Source organism: Diabrotica virgifera, chromosome 2 (assembly GCF_917563875.1).
Source record: "Diabrotica virgifera virgifera chromosome 2, PGI_DIABVI_V3a".
Taxonomy (NCBI): domain Eukaryota; kingdom Metazoa; phylum Arthropoda; class Insecta; order Coleoptera; family Chrysomelidae; genus Diabrotica; species Diabrotica virgifera.
The window spans coordinates 94,687,673-94,708,826 of NC_065444.1; the positions used below are offsets into that span (position 1 = coordinate 94,687,673).

Sequence of the window (21,154 nt, forward strand, 5' to 3'; positions counted from 1 at the left end):
TCAAATTTCTAAATAAACAAGTTTTTAAGTTATGAGCAAAAAACTAAGTTTGACGTTTTGATTGTTTATTTAAAAAATGTTCCACTAAAAAATTGATGAATCCCAAGATGGTAGTCTTTTTGTAATATATCATACTACACATTTCAACCGTCAAACCACGTCTTTTCCGTTAGGTCTAGTAAAAACCTAACTTGATTGGCCTATTAAAGACTACACTAACTTTCCCCTTTCATCCCTTATTGCTACTTCCTATATGCACTGAGGTGTCAGCCTGAAAGGGATACTCCATATTACTTATGACGATGATTTTTCGGCTCTAGCTCTTATTCTCTAGTTAACTATGTATGTTCTTGGTTCTAGTATTTTTGAATTCTTAATACTTACTAGACATATCCATCCACACCTTTATCTCGCTTAACGAAATTGTTTCACTATCAGCAAACCTTCCATTTTCTATTCTCTCATTTAAATAATATGTAAAATTGGAATCCATATACATAGCACCAATAATTTTTCCATGAACTACAGCGTCCTTGGCTTCCTCTAAACTATTAAACTGAATCTGTAAATCACAAAGTTAATTATTACGTTAATTATCACGTTAATTATTCATGTAAAGTTATCATCTAAGAAAAAATTTAAAAGTTTAAGGAACGAAATAAGAGAATTTTAATAATAGGTCTGGAGCCTGCGTATGAAAAAAAAGTTGATTAATAGCAAGCTGAAATTTTGTTAATAGTTTAAGGGTGTCTAGTCGAATAAACTTTGATATATGGGAACACTGGAACAGGGGCAGTTTTAATTGTGGAACAGGTTAAAAATTTGGAACGGTCAGACCACTAAAACGGCACATTTATTTTGTCCGACAGAACCGACTTAAACTCTCCGAACAGAGATTAAACTCTCATGCAAAAATCAGACTGCTATTTATCACCTGTCATAATTCCTGTCATTTGACATATTCTATATGTTCCACTCATTAAAACGCCCATTTGGTGATAAATAGTAGTCTGATTTTTGCATGAACGTTTAATCTCTGTTCGGAGAGTTTAAGTCTGTTCTGTCGGACAAAATAAATGTGCCGTTTTCGTGGTCTGACCGTTCCAAATTTTTAACATGTTCCACAATTAAAACTGCCCCTGTTCCAGTGTTCCCATATATCAAAGTTTTTCCGACTAGACACCCTTAAACTATTAACAAATTTTCAGCTTGCTTTTAATCAACTTTTTTATCATACGCGGGATCCAGACCTATAATACATCTATTCAAAATCTACCCTAATTTAAAGCAGTGAAATCTCTGACAGTTTTTGCTACAGTAATGAAAAAATATATTTTTTTGAAAAATCCTACATTTTTGTATTGAAGTACAATAATAATTGACGCTAGCGGTGGAATAGAAAAAAAATTAATAGAAGGATAACTTAAGCCCAGAATGCATTCTATATGCTGAAGAAAAGGGAGTCCAATAAATTAACAATCAAAACCATAATCAGGATAGTCAATACAAATGTAAATAGCATTTTGCTTTTAATATGCAGCAGAAACTTGGAAATTAGGGAAAAAGATTATACAAAAGGTTTAAACATTGTTTGTAAATAGACGCCCCAGACTAATATTGAAGATATATTGGCCAATATGACAAGTAACAAGGAACATTGGAGAAAAACTAATCAAGAGCCGATAACTAAAACGACAAATAAACGCAAATGAAAGTTTATTGACACACATTAAGGAAAAATAAAAATGATACCTAATCAAACAAGCCCTGGATTACCAACCAACGGGAAAAAGAAAACAAGGCACACCAATGACACCCTGGAAAAGAAATATTACCAAAGAGCTAGAAGACAAGTTAACATGGAAAGAAGTGAAAACTCTAGCCAAAAACAGAGATGAATGAAGGGGGACTGTAGAGGCCCTATGTTCCAAACGGAACCAAGGGGAGTAAAGTAAAATAAGTAAGTAATGAAAAAAACATTTTTTTTAAACCCTACACTTTTGTATTGAAGTACAATAATAATAGTTTCGTTCCCATTATCATTTTCGAGTTACATGGAGAAAAATGCAGATTTTTAAGAAAATCTAAAAATGCTCTTTACAATTTAATCTTATTTTTTTAAATGTCCATTTTAAACCAGTCAAACTTTCTTAAAAATAACAATAAAATAAAAGGTATTGTAGAAGGAAAAAATCATTTTTTTTTTTGCACAATATCTCGCTTAGTTTGAATGTAACCAACATTTAACAGTGCTTACTTTAAATGGCTGTAAACCAGGGGTGGGCAAACGCAGGCCCGCGGGCCGCATCCGGCCCTTTTCCTTACTTTATCCGGGACGTTGAGAAATCCCACAAGCAATTTAAAAAAAAAAGGGATTAAAAAACGAATGCATTTAAAAAGCATTGGTCCGAAATTTTGCGCCTACGCTCGTAATCTCTTTTATGGGATTTTGTTGAAATCAACAGTAGATATTAGTGTTCGTAGTGTTCATATAAATAATGAGTCTGTATCTTCTGCTTTTCTTAAAATTGTCTGTGTTTAAAACACATTGTCTGTGTGACACGAATATTTTTTCGGCCACGGCATTTGTCGTCTACCAGGACCCCTTTTCCTTCGATTTTACCCTTCATAATCAGCTGCTGCAACAACAACATACTTATCATTTCTAAGTATGCTCACCTTCTTCTTGCTGTCTTTCTCCTTTTATTGAAGGTCAAAAGTTCTCTAGTCCTTCCCCATTTTGTGTAACACCATTTCGTTCGTAATATGATCGGTCCAAGGTATTTTCAAAATTCTCCTAAAAAGCTACATCTCAAAAGTTTCCAGATTTTTCATTAAGTCAGCAATAACAATCCAATGGTTTGCTGAAGATGGGGAAGGAATGCGAAGTCATAAAAACCATACAAACGAGAAAAGTGGAATATCTAGGCCACGTAATGACACGGGAAAAGTACTCCCCACTAAAGCTCATAATCCAAAGAAAAATCTTATGAAAGGGAAACGTGGGACGTAAGAGGATTTCCTGGTTGCGAAATTTAAGAGAGTGGTACGGGTGCAGCTCAATACAATTATTCAGAGCTGCAGCCGACAAAGTTAAGATTGCTGTGATGGTAGCCAACCTCCGATAGAAGATGGTACTGCAAGAAGGAGAAGAACAATCCAATAAAGAAGAATAGAGTGGACATAACATTTTTATTATTATTCCGGTTTTTCATGTCGTTCTCCGCCTTTCGGTTTCCAGGTTCGTCGGTTGTTGCATTCGCAGGGTGAAGGTTCTTATCCGACATTGACTCCTGAATGCCGCCTAGTCAGGATTGTTTCGGCCTTCCTCTCTTCCTCCTTTCCCTTGGCGTATATTTTAAAATTTGTTTTGGCAGCCTGTTATCGTCCATTTTTTCTACATGACCATAAAAGATCAGTTGTCTCCTTTAAATTTCGTCTATGATGGTTGACTTGACATAACATTTTACAGTGAGTACAGTACGTTTTACAGTGAAAGTCTCTTTTCCGCACTCTACTGCTTGCCGAACTCCCACTTCGCGTCGTTCGGCAAACTGCAGTCGCGTGCGGAAAAGAATGACTTTCTGCACTTGTTAGGAAAATAACTATTTCTCCCTAATGAGTTCACAATAATTAAACGTTTGAGGAGCCATTAAAATAAAGTTGCATAAACAGTGTGTCGCATTTAAGATGAAGACAGCTCTGTATTTCGGCTATCAAAATAAATACAGATTTGAAGTTGTGCACAGTCATATAGGTTAAACATTCACATTTTTTAGATACTCAACTGAAATTTAAATTTTAATCGTAGCCTACTGCGACTCCACGAACAGGATAAATTTTCGATATTTCGAAATTGACTAGAAATAATATAAAAATTAAAAGTACGAATTTTGTTATGAAATTTGTTACCTAGGGTCACAATAATATTTGGAACAACTTGTTCAAATAACTTTTTCCGGTATCTCTAACGCGAAGCAAAATACCGAAACTGTGCTCTGTTTGTATTGAGTCGCAGTAGGCTGAATTTAAAATTTTTATTTTGAGTTGAGTATCTTAAAAAATGTGAACATTCGACCTGTATGACTCAGCAAAACTACAAATCTGTATTATTTTGATAGCAGAGGTATAGGGATATCTTCATCTTAAATGCGACACACTGTATATTCTAAGAAACTACATTTAATAGGAATCTATGTTTTGTTTTACCTCATTTAAAATTTCAAGATCAATTATCAAAATTAGAAATTTCATTTTCCTCATACATTATTATTCTTGTAGGCACTAACTTACCTTTTTAATCATTGGGTCTTCTAAATACGTCAAAAATCTACAACTGAGGTTCTTAAAGTGACAGTACCTGTCTGCAGCTAGAAAAGCAGTTCCATTTTTAGAGAAATTAGGACAAGTTATTGTCATGGCTTCATTGTTGACAATTCCTAGTGGTGTGTCTAATGCGTCTCCCCCAACCACACCCATGAATATAACCACTGTTAGTATTGGAAACGTTAATAAAAATAAAACACCCCTAAAAAAGATATAAATTCTAATAAGTACGACTATTAAGGTACGTATCCACTATGTTTGCGAACCTGCAATCGATACGGCATACACTCCTCTATATATAAACCGCCACCGATTGGAGCGCTAAAGGCGGAGCGCGAACGTATCCACTATCTGGAGCAGTTGCAGGAGCGCGGAACGCAAGATAGTACATTCTTTCACGGTTTTTGCTGTAAATTTTAAAGAACCGCTTGGATTGAGATGAAGTTTGGCACACGCATAGCTAACATGTCAAAGAAAAAAAGTGATATGGTGCCGATGTGTGCTTTTGCCCTGGGGGTGAGTTTCACCCCATCTCGTGGGTGAAAAAATATATGTCCAAGATAAGTCCCGAAAGGATAAACTGACTAATTTTAAGCAACTTTTGTTCTATAGAGTTAGAGTTGTTTCACCAAATCAATACTTTTCGAGTTATTTGCAACTTAATGTGTTTACTTTCAACAAAATAACCACGTTTTTAGACGGTTTTAGAACATAAGAATTGTTAGAGATACCAAAAATCTTAAATAATAAAAAAGTCGGCTTTACTTTTCTGGATATCTTGTATTTCTTTGTTTTTCTGTAAGACAAAAATTGGTTAAGATTTGGTGTTTCCAAATTTGCATACACTCGTGATAAATGACTCGTTTAAGCCCTTTTAAATACAGCTCTTTCAAAAATAAGGACTTTGAACCGATGAAACTTACAGATCGTATGACCAATATATACGAGAGTAAGAAACTTGTGAAGTGGAAACAATTAAGTTCATTAGAAATGCTAATTAGGGGGTGATTTTCCCGATTTTTTACCAAAAAAAAGAGGGACCAACTTTATTTTGAGCGTATCTTGTTTACTTTTGATGCTAAAAAATTAAAAAAAAAACAAAAATAAGCATTTTTTGAATACTTTAAAAAAGTTAAAATGAGTTTTCCTCAAAAAATACCTTCGTTTTTTGGTTATGGCTCGTTAAAATATTCGATTTGGAATTTGACGAATATGAACCTATTTTTCATCAGCTATAACTCTGCTTCTACTAGGTATAGTGACCTAATATAATATATTATTAATATATTACAAAAAAATTCGTATCAAAAATATAGCACGTAAAAAATACACTATGTTTTATATAATATACACTATGTTTTTCACTTTTTTACGTGCTATATTTTTGAAAGGAATTTTTTTTGACCAAACACTTACTTCTTGAGTTATTTGCGAAAAACCGTCTGAAAACGTGGTTATTTTGTAGAAAAATTAACATATTCATTCGCAAATAACTGGAAAAGTATCAACTTAATGAAAAAACTTTATGGATCAAAATTTGCTTAGAATTAGTCATTTTATCCATTTCCGAACTTATTTCTAACATATATTTTTCACCCCCAATAAAGGGGGTGAAACTCACCCCTATGACAAAAGCACACATCGGCACAATATCACTTTTTTAGAATAGAATAGAATAGAATATAATAGAATAGAAATATGCTTTATTGTCACTGAAAATTATACAAATTTTATGGACAAAGCTTAATATAAAGTCAGAAAAAATAAATAAATAATATCTAACAATAGTATAGTATATGGCTTAACACCCCATGTGGGGTTTCGCCGCTTTCACTTTCTAGATCCATTTTACGGGGTGGATCAGTCCCCATGATCATTGTATTTGTTCACTAATATGTCTCCATTTCTTCCGGGCTATTGCCCTCTCTTTCCATTTTGTAATTCCTGCTCCTCTTAGGTCCTCCTCTACTTCAGTTAACCATTTCGATCTGGGTCGACCACGTCTCCTTTTTCCTCCTGGTTGCCACAATATCATAGCTTTTGATACTGATTCTGGTCCTTGTCTCCATATGTGACCTAGCCATTTGGTTCTTTGTACTTTTATTTTCTTTACTATATCTTCACCATTTAATTCTTCTAAAATTTCTTTATTCGTTCTCCTTCTATAGTCTTGTTCTTCGATTCTCACTGGACCCAGTATTGTCCTTATTATCTTTCGTTCATTTATCCTTAATTTCTCTTCTTCTTTTTTTGTCATAGTCATGGTTTCTGCTGCATACATCGTTATTGGTCTTAGTATTGTTTTATATATATATATTCATTTTTGTTTGTTTGGTCAATATTTTACTCTTTAGTAGTTTTCTATTTGCTTGGAATACCCGGTTTGTCGCAGTTATTCTTTCTTCGATCTCCGTTTTTCTTTCCCCTTTGTTATTTACCATAACGCCCAGGTATTTAAATTTCTGTACTTCCTCGAATTTTTTATTTCCTATCTTTATATCTCTGTTTTGTTCTGCTTTTCCGAGTCTCACTAATTTTGTTTTCTTTTCATTAATTCTTAGTCCCATCTTCTTTCCCTCTTCTTCTATCTCCATTAATAATTTTTTCATGATTTTTCGTGTTTTTGTTACTATCGCTATATCATCTGCATAGGCGATTAGTTGGTAACCTGATGCTCTTAGGTTTCCCTTATGGATCTTTCTTAACACAAAATCTACTGTCAGGTTAAATAGTGTTGCTGACAGTGAGTCACCTTGTCTCACTCCTTTATTTATTTCGAATTCTTCTGTTTCCCCTTTTTGTGTTAGGATACTTATTTTTGATTTATTCATAGACATTTTTATTAGGTTTCTTAGTTTTTTACTTACTCCTTGATATTTTAGGGCTTTCATTATTTCCTTTCTCTTTATTGAGTCAAAGGCTTGTTCAAAGTCTATAAATAATATTTCTATTTCATGTTGATGTTCGTGTGCTTTTTCCATGATTTGTTTAATGGTATGTATTGCATCTTTTGTTGATCTGCCTTTTACGAAACCGCATTGGTATTGTCCTATGATATTTTTTGTTTCATCTGTTAACCTTTTTTGTATTATTGACGATAATATTTTATAGGCAACGTTTAATAGTGTAATACCTCTGTAGTTCTTACACTCATGCTGGTCGCCTTTTTTATGGATCATTATAATCTGTCCAATTTCCCACTCGTTCGGCATTGTCTCCTCTTTCCATATTTTCTTATCAATTCATGTATTTTTTCATGCAATATGTCTCCTCCGTATTTTATTAGTTCTAGATTTATTTTGTCCTTCCCAGTTGCCTTTCCTATATTCCCTTTCGTTATAATGTTTTTTACTTCTTCTAATGTTGGTTCCTGTGTGTTCGTTTCTTCTTCGTCCACGTCTTCTATTTCATCATTTATAACTGGTTCAATTAGTAATCCTTTAAAGTGACTTGTCCATATTTCTTTATACTCTTTCTCTTCCTCGACAATTTTACCTTGTTTGTTTTTTATTCCTTTTAATTTAGCTTTGAATGTTCTATTGTTTTCTTTTATTTTATTATTGGGACCGTGCAAGTTCCGCAAAGCGACCCCTATTTCTACGCTCTATACTAAAATTCGCACTTTTAATTATATTGGCCAATTATATTAGTCCTGGTTACTGGATAATTGTCAAGGCCATAGTCCAAAAAAATAATAAGAAGAAAAAATAAGATTCAGGTTATGTTATGAAAACGTCAACAATTGTATGTAGGAAATAAAATTAGTTATTAAAATGCAGTACTGCAAGCAAAATAAAATTAATTAAATTTACCTTTATATAATAATTGCATATCATATCAATATTGTGGAGCAATATATAATTTTTCTGCTTCACTGACAGAAGGTATGAAATATACGTCAATTTGACAATTTCAATTGACAATATAAATTATTTAAGATAGTTGCAATATTTCCCCGCGACTCGCGCAGCGTCGTTTCTCGTTTCCCCTTCCAAGTACTTGCACACCGCGAATAGAATTTTTTTGAATTTCTGTTGTATTTTTCGTTCTCTATTTCCTGAATCTTTAGATCTATCCATTGTCGTTTTTGTTTTCTGTTAATTTTTTTGCCCTCATTTCTCAGTAATTCGTAGTTTTCTCTGTCTTCTGCCGTGTTCGTTCTTATCCATTTTAATCTCGCTTCCACTTTTTTTTTCATAATTTTTTGACATTCGATGTTGTACCATTCTTTTTTCTTCTCCTTCCTCTTTTTGCCAATTGTTTTTTCTGCTGCTTCCTGTATGGCGTCTTTTATGCAGCTCCACTCCCGTTTCACGTTGACACATTCTTGATTGTCATCCATTCTTAGATATTTTTCCAGTTCTTCCTGATATCTCCTTCTTACTTGCTCCTCTTTTAGTTCTTCAATGTCCCATTTCGTTTGTTTGCTTTTATTTTTACTCCTGCATGTTTTTTGTTTTATTTTTGCTGTTACCATGAAATTATCTGAGTCAGCACAGGCTCCTCTGTAGGATCTTAGGTCCTTAACTGAAGATTGTCTCCGCCTGTTTATCAAAATATGGTCTATCTGAGATTTAGTTTGCAGATTTGGTGATATCCATGTTATTTTATGTTTGTTAGGATGCGGGAACTTTGTACTGCTTATGACCATGCCTGTTCTTGTTGCTAGGTTGCATAATCGTTGTCCATTGTCATTTGTCCTTTCATGTATTGTGTATCTTCCTGCTACAATTTCTGTGTATTGTTCTTTTCCTATTTGGGCATTGAAGTCTCCCAGTACCATGATCGTGTCTTCTTTGGGTATCTTTTCTATTTCTTCCTCTATATCATCGTACCATTTTTCTTTTTCTTCTCTGTTCGCATTTTCTGTAGGCGCATATACGTTTAGTAGTGACAAATTGCTTGGCTTTGCTTATATGCGCAAGTATGCAAGTCTGTTACTTATCGGTCTAAATTGTAGTATTTTTTGCCTTACATCTCCAAGTATCATAAATGCTACTCCGTATTGCCCTTGTCTTTCGCTCCCTGAGTATTTGAGGCTGAGGTTTTTGTTTTCTAATTCGCCGCTTCCTTTCCATCTGGTCTCTTGTATGGCAGCTACGTTTATACCGTATCTTTTCAGTTCTCCTGCTATCTCTTCCATTTTTCCTGCAGTTATCATTATTCTTACGTTCCAGGTGCTTATTTTCATTATTTTCTGTTTTCTTTTTGTTTTGATTTTTAATACTATTCCTAAAATTATTATTCCCACCACCAATAATATTACTGTTATAATAATTAATATTTATTTTCCTATTTCTAATCTTATCACTACTTATTTCTATACATTTTTTGTTAGTGTCATATCTAACAATAACAATAACAAATACAAAAAATAATATAAAAAATCAATAAAAAAAAATACAAAAATAGAAAATATAAGTTAATAAAGTAAAGAAAAAAAACAAAATCGATATATTGCAACAATTTATAGAAATTGCAAAGTGAACATACAACAAAGTAAACTATAGACATAGGAACTAATAAGTTTAAGCTGCTGCATGTGACACCCAAATATAGATAAGTTTGGTTACTTGTACATTACTGTAATTTCTTAGTTAGTCATTAAGAAACTCTTCTACTGAATAATATGGTCTTTTAGATAGATGAGCTTTTGTCATTTTACGGAACTTGGGGAAAGATGTTGCAGATTTGAGTTGTAAAGGAAGAAGGTTGTATAGTTTTTTGCGGAATATAATATAGATTTCTTTACTAACTCAGAGGACGGGATCGGTAAATAGACATCAAAATTTGAATTTCTGGTGGAGTAGTCATGATGAGGATTTGCTGGAAAGACATGCATGTGTTTACGAATTAAGCAAACAGTTTCTAAAATATATAAAGATGTAAGGGTTAAAATTCCGTGATCTTTGAAGTAACTTCTGCAATGTGTTGTTCTTCTGAGGCCAAACAGATACCTTATTGGCTCTTTTTTGTAATTTAAAAATAACATCTAATTGGGCAGCTGTACTAGAACCCCAAAAAGGAAGACCATATCGAAGATGAGACTCGAACAAGGAAAAATATGTTAGTTTAGAAGATACTAAATTGAGTTCTTTCGAAACAGATCTCATAGCATAGCAGGCTGAGGCGAGTTTCTTACTTAACAAATCGATATGAAGGGACCATTTGAGGTTGCTGTCTAAAAAAATACCAAGAAATTTTACAGAATCAACGGTAGAGATCTGGCTGTTATTAACAAGCAGGGGTTGAAGAGCACTTTTATAGGATAATGCTACTGTCTTATCCACGTTAAAAGAGAGTAAATTAGAGTCAGACCAGGTTTTTATCGTAAGCAAATCAGAAGTTATAGCTGCATAAAGAGATGCAATAGTTGAGTTGCTCCAAGTGATACTGGTATCATCAGCAAAAAGAAAAATTTTTCCATCGATTTTTAAGTTAGTGATGTCATTTATAAAGATTAGGAACAGTAGAGGACCCAATACTGAACCTTGTGGTACTCCACATACAATGTTTTTGAGACTAGAGTCAGTATCATTTGCTCTAACTAGTTGTTTCCTATTATTCAAGTAAGATTGGAACCAATTCAAAGAAATACCTCGAATCCCATAGAAATTTAGTTTTCTAATCAAAATGTCGTCGTGATTTACACAATCAAAAGCTTTGGCGTAGTCACAGAAAACAGTGGCAGTATAAAGATTATTGTTTAGTGCTTGGTAAACCTCATGAAGCACAGAAAACATGGCATCAGTAGTACATTTATTAGTTAAAAAGCCGAACTGATTTTGGGATAAGATCTTGTTATCAATGAGAAAGGACATAAGATGGGGTTTTATGAGTCTCTCAATAATTTTTGAAAGTACCGCTAGTAAGGCAATAGGTCTATAGTTGCAAGCATTAGATTTTTCACCACCCTTATGAAGGGGAATAATAATGGCTATCTTTAGGCACTCTGGGAATTTGCCTCTTTCAAAGAAATCATTTATTAGTGAGACGAGGATTTCCAACACATTTTCTGTGAGATTTGAGAAGATTTTTATGGATAGTCCATCAGTACTACAGGATGATTTGCTTTTGATACTATTGATAGTTTGGTTCAGTTCAGATGTATCGATTGGTCTTATAAAGAATGAATTCGAGAACACTCCTGAATTAGGGAGATAGGAAATGGGATCTTTTTGTGGCAAAATAGTAGAAGTTATATTTTTACTCACATTAACGAAGTATTCGTTTAGATTTTCCGGGTCTGAAAGGGCAAATGTTTGAACTGCGTGAGTTCTATTTCGAAGATCGTTTATTATGGACCAAGTTTCTTTTGCAACACTTTTAGAGCTTTCCAGACGATTTTGATAGTAGGCTTTTTTAGCTGACTTGATGAGTTTTAGATAGGTTACCCTGTACTTGGTGATATATTGAGTGACAGGGACGTTGGTAGCAAATTTCTTGATATACAATAGTGAGCGCATATTTTTGGCTGATATGCGAATACCTTTTGCAGCCCAGGGTTTGTGATGTTTTGGCTTAATTGAAATTAAAGGAAATGCCTTATTGAAGATAGAGACAAGCTTTTCTATAAAATCGTTGAAATTATAGTCCACGTCCGCAGAAGGAAAATGCCACTCAGAAGTTAAGCATAAATTTTGAAATTTATGAAAATTCCGAGCGGAAAAAATCCTACCTAAACGTCGGGTTTTCGAGGAGGGTTTGCTGAAGATGTTAAACTTCGTAAATACTGCTTCATGATCTGATAATCCCGCATTAATAATTGTAGAGCAGACATCAAGGGGTGAGAAATCTGAGACAATATAGTCAATTATGGTAGATGAAGTTTTTGTAATCCTTGTAGGAGAATTAACGTGCATTGAGAGACGATATGATTCAAATATGTTGACCAAGGACATTTGGGTAGCACAAGCAGCATCATAATTAATGTTGAAGTCCCCGCATAGAATTTTTCTGCTTTTATGAGACAGGTCATCTAACAAATTTAGCAGGTTCTGAAAAAATAGTTCCACAGGAGAGTCAGGTGATCTATAGATGCAAATAATGTAAAGATTAAGATTTTGTTATAAACTAGGGAAAACTCAAAGAAGGCTTCATTTAACAGAAAGTCATATTTTGTTATCAGAGAAAAATCATTATTTCTAGAAAGAATTAGGGTGCCTCCATGAGCTGAACTTGGACGATCATAGCTAGCAATTGTGGTATATTTTTCTACAAAAAAAGGCTCGTTGACTTCAAACCAGTGTTCTGTAACCGCAACTATCGGGGGAAATCCTAATTCCTCCAGAAACAAAAATAATTCGTCAGTGTTATTTCTTATAGAACGAATATTAATCAGAACCATACTAAAGTTGTCATCACTAAAATTATTCGAGGTTTCTAGTTTCTCAGAACACGTCGTATTATTTAGAAATTTTGTCTTGGAGAGCTAGTAGAATAATAATTTCGGTGACATTCCCTTGATTTTTGTAGATGTATGATTCTTTTTGAACTTAGAAAGGACCTATAAGCAGCAAGATCAGCTTCCACCTCAGCTGGACCAATTCCATAGGCATCATTAAATTCTAGAAGAATTTTTCTTAGTTCCTCAGTCTTGGTAGGTAGTCCTTCGGAAGCCAAAAATAGTTTTACACTATATCCATCACAAAATACTGAGGCAGGCTGGTCGTGTAGGAAAGCAAGATGTAGCTTAATTGCTTTTAATATATCCGGTTCTCTTAATCTTGCTAGAAGATATCGACTGTTTGAGTTATTGGTTAATCTAACTCTTGGTGGTGTTAAAGGATCCAAATTTATGGATGGTTCCAAAGTATCTCTCTTAATGAAATTAATTTGGGAACGGAACGGATCTTTAGATTTGCAAATTTCGATGGCCTGCTTGTCAGTAAGTATATTTGTGTTTTCAACTTCATTTTTGTTTTTACTTGGAATGGTAATTGGATTTTCCAAGCTAACTGGGCTTCTGATGTGCTTCGGTTTCATATTTGCCTCAGACGAAGTTGTTGGTTCGGAGCATGAGGATTCTGTAGACCATTTAATGTTTACACCAGGTGGCCCAATTTCCTTATTAAATAATAAGTCAATAGATGTTTTAGACTTAATACCTATTTTGAATGAGGACCCGTTGTTGTGTTGGCATCTTTAAGAAGGGCAAAACATCTTATATATTCCTTGATACCTAGCTTCTCTTTAATGAAGTGAACTACTTGAATAGGAGTGTAAATTGGGGTTAAGTTGCTAATAACGACAAAGTGACATTTATCTTCTGCACTTTTTGATTTTGTGACTGGACTAGCTTCGAAATGTTGAGTGTCTTCGGTTTCAGTACTTGAAGTGGCATACACAATGTTTCTCTTCGATACATCTTTCTTCGTTGGTATAGCAGGTAGTTTATTTGAAAGATTACTTATTTGATTAGATATTTCACTTACGTTTGAAGAGAGCCTATCTAGTCCCAATTTTATCTCAGATGAATTTGAATCTTGGACTTGCACCTTAATCGTGTCATTGGAACAGCCGAAAAAAACTGACGATATATTGAAGATATCTTGTTCCATCTGCCTTATCGATTTTAAAAGATATTCAGGATTTAGCAGGTTATTTAATTTATGGATCTCGTCAATTTTTTTCGTAATATAGTCTAATTTGCCGTCATTTTTGGTTAATAAATCATATGTCTCGATGAAAATTGGCAAATTATCAGTGAGATTTTTTGTAACTTGAATTAAGGCGTCAAAATTCTCTTGTAGTATTTGATTTTTTGATAGATTGTTAATCACATAAAGTACAGAAAAATCTTAAATGAGAATTTTTTGGGTTCAGTATAGTCTTTGCCGTTGTTTTATTGAGACCAGAACATTTGATGCAAAAATACCGTTTACAATCTCCATGGCAACGTATCTGATATTTTTCGTTTTCAGAAAATTCAGCTAAGCAAATTTCACAATTTTTGGACGTCATGGTGTCAAGGTTAAATATTATACAAATATTTAACTAGGTCGTTTAAACTTGGTGATGTGATGATATTAATAAAAAAAAAATAAAACACTTACAGCTAGTATTCACAACACATCAATGAAAACAAATAACAAAACATGTAAACACAAAAAACAAAACAAAACATACAACCGTACGCTTCCAGTGCTGGTAAACGACGAACGTTTTTTCTTTGACTTGTTACCTATGTGTATGAGAAATTTAATATCAATACAAGTGGTTGTTTAAAATTTAGAGGTTTTGCAATATTTTACCTTTAAAGAACGTACTAAGAGGAGCGTGAACATAGTGGATACGTGCCTTTATAGATTATTACAAAGCAGCTGACGCTTATAATAACGTCAATTGGCGAGTCAATAGACATATGTAAGGCCTGGACAAAGAATCTTGAAGATGACAGATGTATTGGAAATTTTGCAAAAATCAAAACCGATGTGATTTTATCAAGATAAATATACTTGATATTATTTTTTTCTATCTTAGAAACTCATTCAGGAACATTTACCAATAACGTGGCTCATGCGGGTTGGTCAATGGTGGGGATCTAGGTAAAAAGTATGGACAAAATTTATAAGTACTGGGATTTGGATCCGAGTCAAACTTAAAAGAGCACATAAAAGGATACCACTATAATATTATATCCCAGCAAACAGACCGACGTGTTAATTACGTGAATTTTAGGTACATTTGTCACCAATATACGTAAATACGTGAATTTCACGTGAAAATTTGGTTGGAATGTCACATTGAAAATACGTCTTTAAATTACGTGAATCACTCGTCTTCAATAGACGTGTTATTTACCTTAAATAGCAATAAAATATTTCGGGGAATTCACGTTGCAAATACGTGTTGATTAACGTATCTTTTAGGGAATGTATATATTAGTATTCACGTGAAAGATACGTCCTCGGTTCACGTAAATAATTCGACCTTAATTAACTTGAATGAATCACGTAATTATTATCCTCATATTATAATATAAATAAAACAAGCATAGTTAACCATGTATTTATTTAGTAGAATTTAGAGACTTTAAAACATTTGTCTTGTATAATTATTATACAAGATAATGAACCAAAAATGGTACTGACCTAAAGACACATTAAAAAATTTGCCAACACAAAACACCACACAGGTCACTTTTTATTTCGAGGAAGACACTTCGACACTTTATTGTTTTTTCTGATTGCTTCATCGGCACTTCAACCCTCGAGCAGTGAGGTAAAAACGTTAATACGAAAGACATTATTATAAATAAACCCGCCTAAAATAAAACGAGAGAAATAACGTTTTCACTTCACGTTTCACTTTTTTTTGTGAGTGTGAGAAATATGTGAGAAGCTGATATTAGAGGTTATGATCATCGATTATAAAAATCGATTATTTTTAAATTACAGTTAAACTATTCTACTTACTTTAAATTAGTATTACGTATTTTCTTTTTGTTTTTAAATTTCTTCTACTATTAACTAATTGGTCTTACTAAAAATCTACTTCAATACCAGAATAATATAAAAAAATAATCCTATCGAAACGTATCTACTATTCGATAAATCGATTAATTTAGTTTTCGAATCAACTATGTTATTCACGTACCGTGGTCATGTGATAATTATTTAAAGGAGGAGAGAGGCTTGGTAGTACGTCATCACCGCGCGCGATTTGAAAATTAGACTCAAGATTATTTTAGTTGCTGTGATATTTTTAAAGAAAAAAATAGCAAAAATAGCTTCAAATCAAGGTTGGATTGAAATAGTTACTCTAAATGATTTTAAAAGCGAAATCATAAACTTTTTGTTTAAATATTGGTATTATTTACATTAGTTTTACGTGAAATAAATCTAATTTTTCGACGTCCATAAAATACAGTGAGTACAATTCAAGTAATACGTATTTAACCAACACCGTTGTAAAATTTTGTTTTCCAAAATATTTCTCAAAATTTAACCAAAGGAAGTTATTTCTGTTTCGTGATTATTACGTGAAATACACGTACCTTTGCGATGTAACCAACATTTACACCTATTATAAAAAACATGTACTATATTCGTCATTATGATTTTATATTATTCTAATGTCAAACAGGTATAAAGGAAGCACTAATATATACGTGAATTATTTGGCACTGAAATACGTTTTTTCCCCGTCATAAATCACCGAGGTACGTATTCGTTGAAATTTGCCGTAAATTTAACGTAATCATCACGTAACTGGGCTCAAACCTGTTTGCTGGGATACTTTACTACAAAATTAGGGGTCCAAACTAAGTTAAACGACAAACTGAGATTAGAGACGAATTGAACGAATAAAAACAGATCAAATAGATAATTAAAACTAAAAATAAAAATGTATACCATTTTTATTCAGTTGCAATGCGAAGGCAAAACTGTCTTAATTTTAACTTAGTTCAGAGAGCGCAAACCAGCACTCTTAATCGAAGATTTTCGCCTCTTATTAGAGGCATCATCAGAGAGGCATAGGTTTGCTATCTCTGCCCCAAGTGACAATCCTACGAGAATTTGTCCTAGCACTGCTACTGACGTTATGGAGTAGGGGCCTGGCGACATCTGCTAAATAAAACACTAGCGACATCTATAATTAAAACTCTGAAGAAAAATCATGGATGACAGATAAGCTCCTGAAGCTGATGGACGAAAGAAAAAAGCCAAAAATAACCCAGACGTATATAAAAAGATAGATATATCAATAAGAAGGAAAAACACGTAATCGAAAGAAAAAAAAGCAATGGAAAGGTGCGAAAAAATTGAGACTCTACAGTTAAACTACCATAGTCCCAATATATATAGAAAAGTTAAAGAACTCACAGGTGGAGTAAGATGGAGACAGAGAGGAAATCTAACTGAATCTGACGAGAACATCATCTTCGACAGAGCAAAATAAAAACTTGGAAATAATTCCTAGAGAAACTGTTTGAAGACCAAAGAGAACACCTTTGAGCTAGAGGAGGTAAATGGAGGACCAAGAATATTGCACCAGGAAGTTTATTCTGAAATAAAACAGCTAAAGAATGTTAAAGTAGCAGGCCCCGACAATATAAAAGCGGAACTACTCAAACTAATGGACAACAAACCAATAGCAATAATCGCAAAGGTACTCAGTAATTGTATATTTCTTTAAAAAACACCAACAAAATGGCTGAAGTCTGAGTTTATTACACTTCCAAAGAAACGCAGAGCCAAGAAATGCGAAGCATATCATACAATGAGCCTTATGAATCATATCTTAAAACTACTCCATAAAAGAGAATTTTCCTCGACCAGTTCAGTCTCATAAATGCGAATGTAAAATGGTACGAGAGAGGCTTTGTTCTCAGTACAAGTCTTACTCCAGAGATAGAGACGCCAATTGTGACAAATATACATGTCTTGTTGATTACGAGACAGCATTTGATCGAGAACATCACGTCAAGCTAATGCAATTACTAACAAAAGCAGGAATTTAACCAAGATCTGAAAATAATTTGAAACCCTTACTGATAATGAAGAGTCGATCCTTTCACACACTAAGAATTTGAAACGGGCGATGGTTAGAACGGTGACTTCACCGAACGTTCCAATGTGAAAGTTGCCATGGGATTGCTCGAGACATCATTGGAATGTCATCGTGCGTTCTAGCGATCGCACGTTCAAATTCTTATCCCAGTTTCACACAGTTAAGCCGTCCGCACATGGGTCGATCGAAGACACGTCTCTAAGTTCGCGCGTCTTGCTTGTCTTGTACGAACCCTGCGGCACAAGCGATTGCTCTCCGCACACTTGTCGATTCAGTTTGCTCATATCTTCCAACTAGGAAGAACGCATTTTTTATATATTAACCAAAACGACTATTTCGATCTGTAAAAAGTACGGTATTGTTACATGTTTAGTATAATTTGTATACAATAAGCATTATACAATTGAGGGTATTTTTGTACTTCCCCAACGAATTTTATATTAAACACCTAGAAACAGAAGTTCAATGTTTTCAGAATTTTACATTACAAACAATATATATATATTTCCACAAAGCTAATAATAGTATTACAATCAACGAACATAACATGCACCGATCTTTAATAAATGTAAAATTTCATTCAGCGCAAAAAACAACAAAAACGAAGGAAACAAATAAAATAAACTACCTATTATGACTAAAAACGTGCGTCTCACTCGAACTTTCTCGTGCACTACGGATCGCAAGAGACGAGAGCCGTACAAGACGAGGAGATTTGCAATTCTAAACGCTCCGTGTACGGAGCTCAATGCCACAACGAAGGAACTTTACTGGCGGGGAGAGACCTACGTGACTGGAATCGAGTCGAGTAGTTCGAGCGTCGCCCCATGTGCGGATTGTCTAAGAGTTTGAACGTGCGATCGATAGAACGTATGTACGATGACATTTCAATGGTAGCTCAAGCAATTCCATGGTAACTTTCACATTACTCCGAACGTTCCAACCGCCGTGTAATGAAAAAGGTATCATATAATTGCTCAAGTCACCATTGGAATGTTCTAACCCTCGCACATTTCAAATTCTTAATGTGTGAAGGGAGCGTTAGTGTGTGAAACTGGGCTATCTTTTAGGAGACGAGAGAAAGGTTTAGTCTCAAAGAGGAAATCTTGTTTAAATACTTACGTAACATTTCTGTAAAACTGCTTCCAATTTTTATCTAACAAGGCTTTCATTCTAGTTCTGCTTAATGCCTCTTTCGTTTTGAGAACTGCTTTTTTTGTTAATATCTTAAACATATAAATGTGAGGTTTATTTTAGAGTGTAATAAGTAACAATGATTTGAGGTGCTCAGAGCAACAGTGGCCTAATCCACACCCCACAAGTTCAAAAAACAAGTGAAAAAAGTAGTTCAAAACGCTTATTACATTAAAGTTCTCCCTTATTTAAGTGTTTTCAGATGCATAGTGGCTCAAGAAACAAATGATTGAGCCACTCTGCATCTGAAAACACTTTTAAATAAGTGATAACTTTAATGTAATAATCGTTTTGATGTAATTGTGGGGTGTGGATTAGGCCACTGTTGCTGTGAGCGCCTTATTTCTTTTAGAGTTTTCTACGTAAAATAACGATTTTTTTCTTTATGATACCACTTACTTCTGTAGATTGGCGAACAATTTCATTTATAGATGTATTGCTCACGGAACCACAATTTTGTTGACGTCGATCATTCCCCGCTTCTTCGATCAGTTCCGGTAGTCCTGTTAGTTTTGCTGCTTCTTGTTGTTGGCTTAACTGCAGAAAAATTTGTTCCAGTGTCTCGCTGTTGAATAAAGTGAGTAATCGTGTTGGAGATTCTTCAGTTAAAAGAATTCCATCTCGCATCAAGGCTATCTAAAAAGAAGTAAAAGATATGTAATTTTATTTGAAAAAAATATAATTGTAATTATAGATTAAGAAGAAGGAGAAGAGGAATCAAAGTAAATCGCATTTTTCACCTCTTTTACTCATTTGCGGTCGTTTAATAGTTCTTTTTTTTAGACATATGCTGAAGAACTTAATCTGAGACTCATCAGAAACAAGATTATTTCTTGTCTCTTTGTGTCTGTCTTAACTAACTTAACTTAAACTTCTTGCATTCAATTAAGTTTTCTTTGAGAGGATTTCGCATTTCATTAATTAGTGTTGTTCTGAAGCTATTTCCTTGTGGCATTTTTATGATTAATTATTTATATGGGAAATAAGCCACAATTAAAATGAAAAAAATAATTTTATTAACGTTTCGACGCCCAAATCGGGTGCCGTTGTCAAAATACAAAATATTTGTTTATTTTTGAATTTATTTCTGAACAACATTTTTGTTTATTTAGTAATATTTTGTATTTTGACAACGGCACCCGATTTGGGCGTCGAAACGTTAATAAAATTATTTTTTTCATTTTAATTGTGGCTTATTTCCCATATAAATAATTATTCATTAATTAGGTCTCAAAATAATAGATATAAATAAAATATAATAAAATAATAAATATACCTTGTTCGCCTGCCTACATTCCTCTATATAATGTGTGGTAACAATCACAGACGTACCTTCCCTCGTTATTTGTACTAGGTGGTTCCATATTCTACAACAAACATTTTTTAATGGTATACCTAGAATATCAATTCCGTAGTTCCCAGATGCCAACATAATAAAAGAAATAAAGTCCAGAAAACTCCAATCATCATCATCATCATCATCATCATCATTTGGCTCTACAACTCTATGTGAGTCTTGGCCGCGTTTACTATTTCCCTCCATTGTTGTCGGTCCTGAGCAGCTATTTCCCATTGCTGTACTCCCATTTTGCGTAGATCACTAGCTACTGCGTCCTTCCATCTCATTCTTGGGCGACCAGCTGACCTTTTTCCATCGGGCCTTTCCCAGAATGTGGCGTTCAGAAGTCTTTCGTCACTTGAACTTAGCACGTGACCCGCCCATCGTATTTTGTTTGCTTTAATGTAGCGTACTATGTTTTCATCTCCATATATTCTCTGGAGTTCATCGTTCTGTCTTCTTCTCCATTTTCCTGTTGTCTCTTCTCTACAAGGCCCATAGATAGTCCGCAGTATCTTTCTTTTAAGTACCAGTAATTTTGTCGTTTCCCGCTGATTCAGAGTCCATGTTTCGCTTTTGTACGTTATTGTGGGACGAATTATTGTCTTATATACTCTTATTTTTGCTGGTCTTGAGAGTATTTTTGATTTAAGTAGGCTCCTTAATGAGTAATATGCCCTGTTTTCTGCAATGATCCTGGCTGCCACGTCCTTGGAGAAAACTCCAATGGACAGGACAACCCAGAAAACATTCTGAAGAAATAACAGTGAGGCTGGTATG

The 21,154-nt window shown here is 33.9% G+C and overlaps 2 protein-coding genes across 5 annotated transcripts in view; both read right to left on the reverse strand.

The window, feature by feature from the left end:
• Positions 1 to 21,154, reverse strand: part of LOC126880132 (ABC transporter G family member 23-like) — a 384,411-nt gene that overhangs the window by 311,495 nt on the left and 51,762 nt on the right. The gene's annotated exons all lie outside the window — the stretch shown is intronic.
• Positions 1 to 21,154, reverse strand: part of LOC114330390 (ABC transporter G family member 23-like) — a 132,768-nt gene that overhangs the window by 59,949 nt on the left and 51,665 nt on the right. Inside the window, exons 6-10 of the mRNA XM_050643870.1 lie at positions 20,312 to 20,402; positions 19,435 to 19,671; positions 18,964 to 19,067; positions 4,294 to 4,528; positions 385 to 562 (exon numbers count right to left, since the gene is read on the reverse strand). Of these exons, the coding sequence (XP_050499827.1) occupies positions 385 to 562; positions 4,294 to 4,528; positions 18,964 to 19,067; positions 19,435 to 19,671; positions 20,312 to 20,402 (845 nt within the window). The remainder of the gene's footprint in view (positions 1 to 384; positions 563 to 4,293; positions 4,529 to 18,963; positions 19,068 to 19,434; positions 19,672 to 20,311; positions 20,403 to 21,154) is intronic.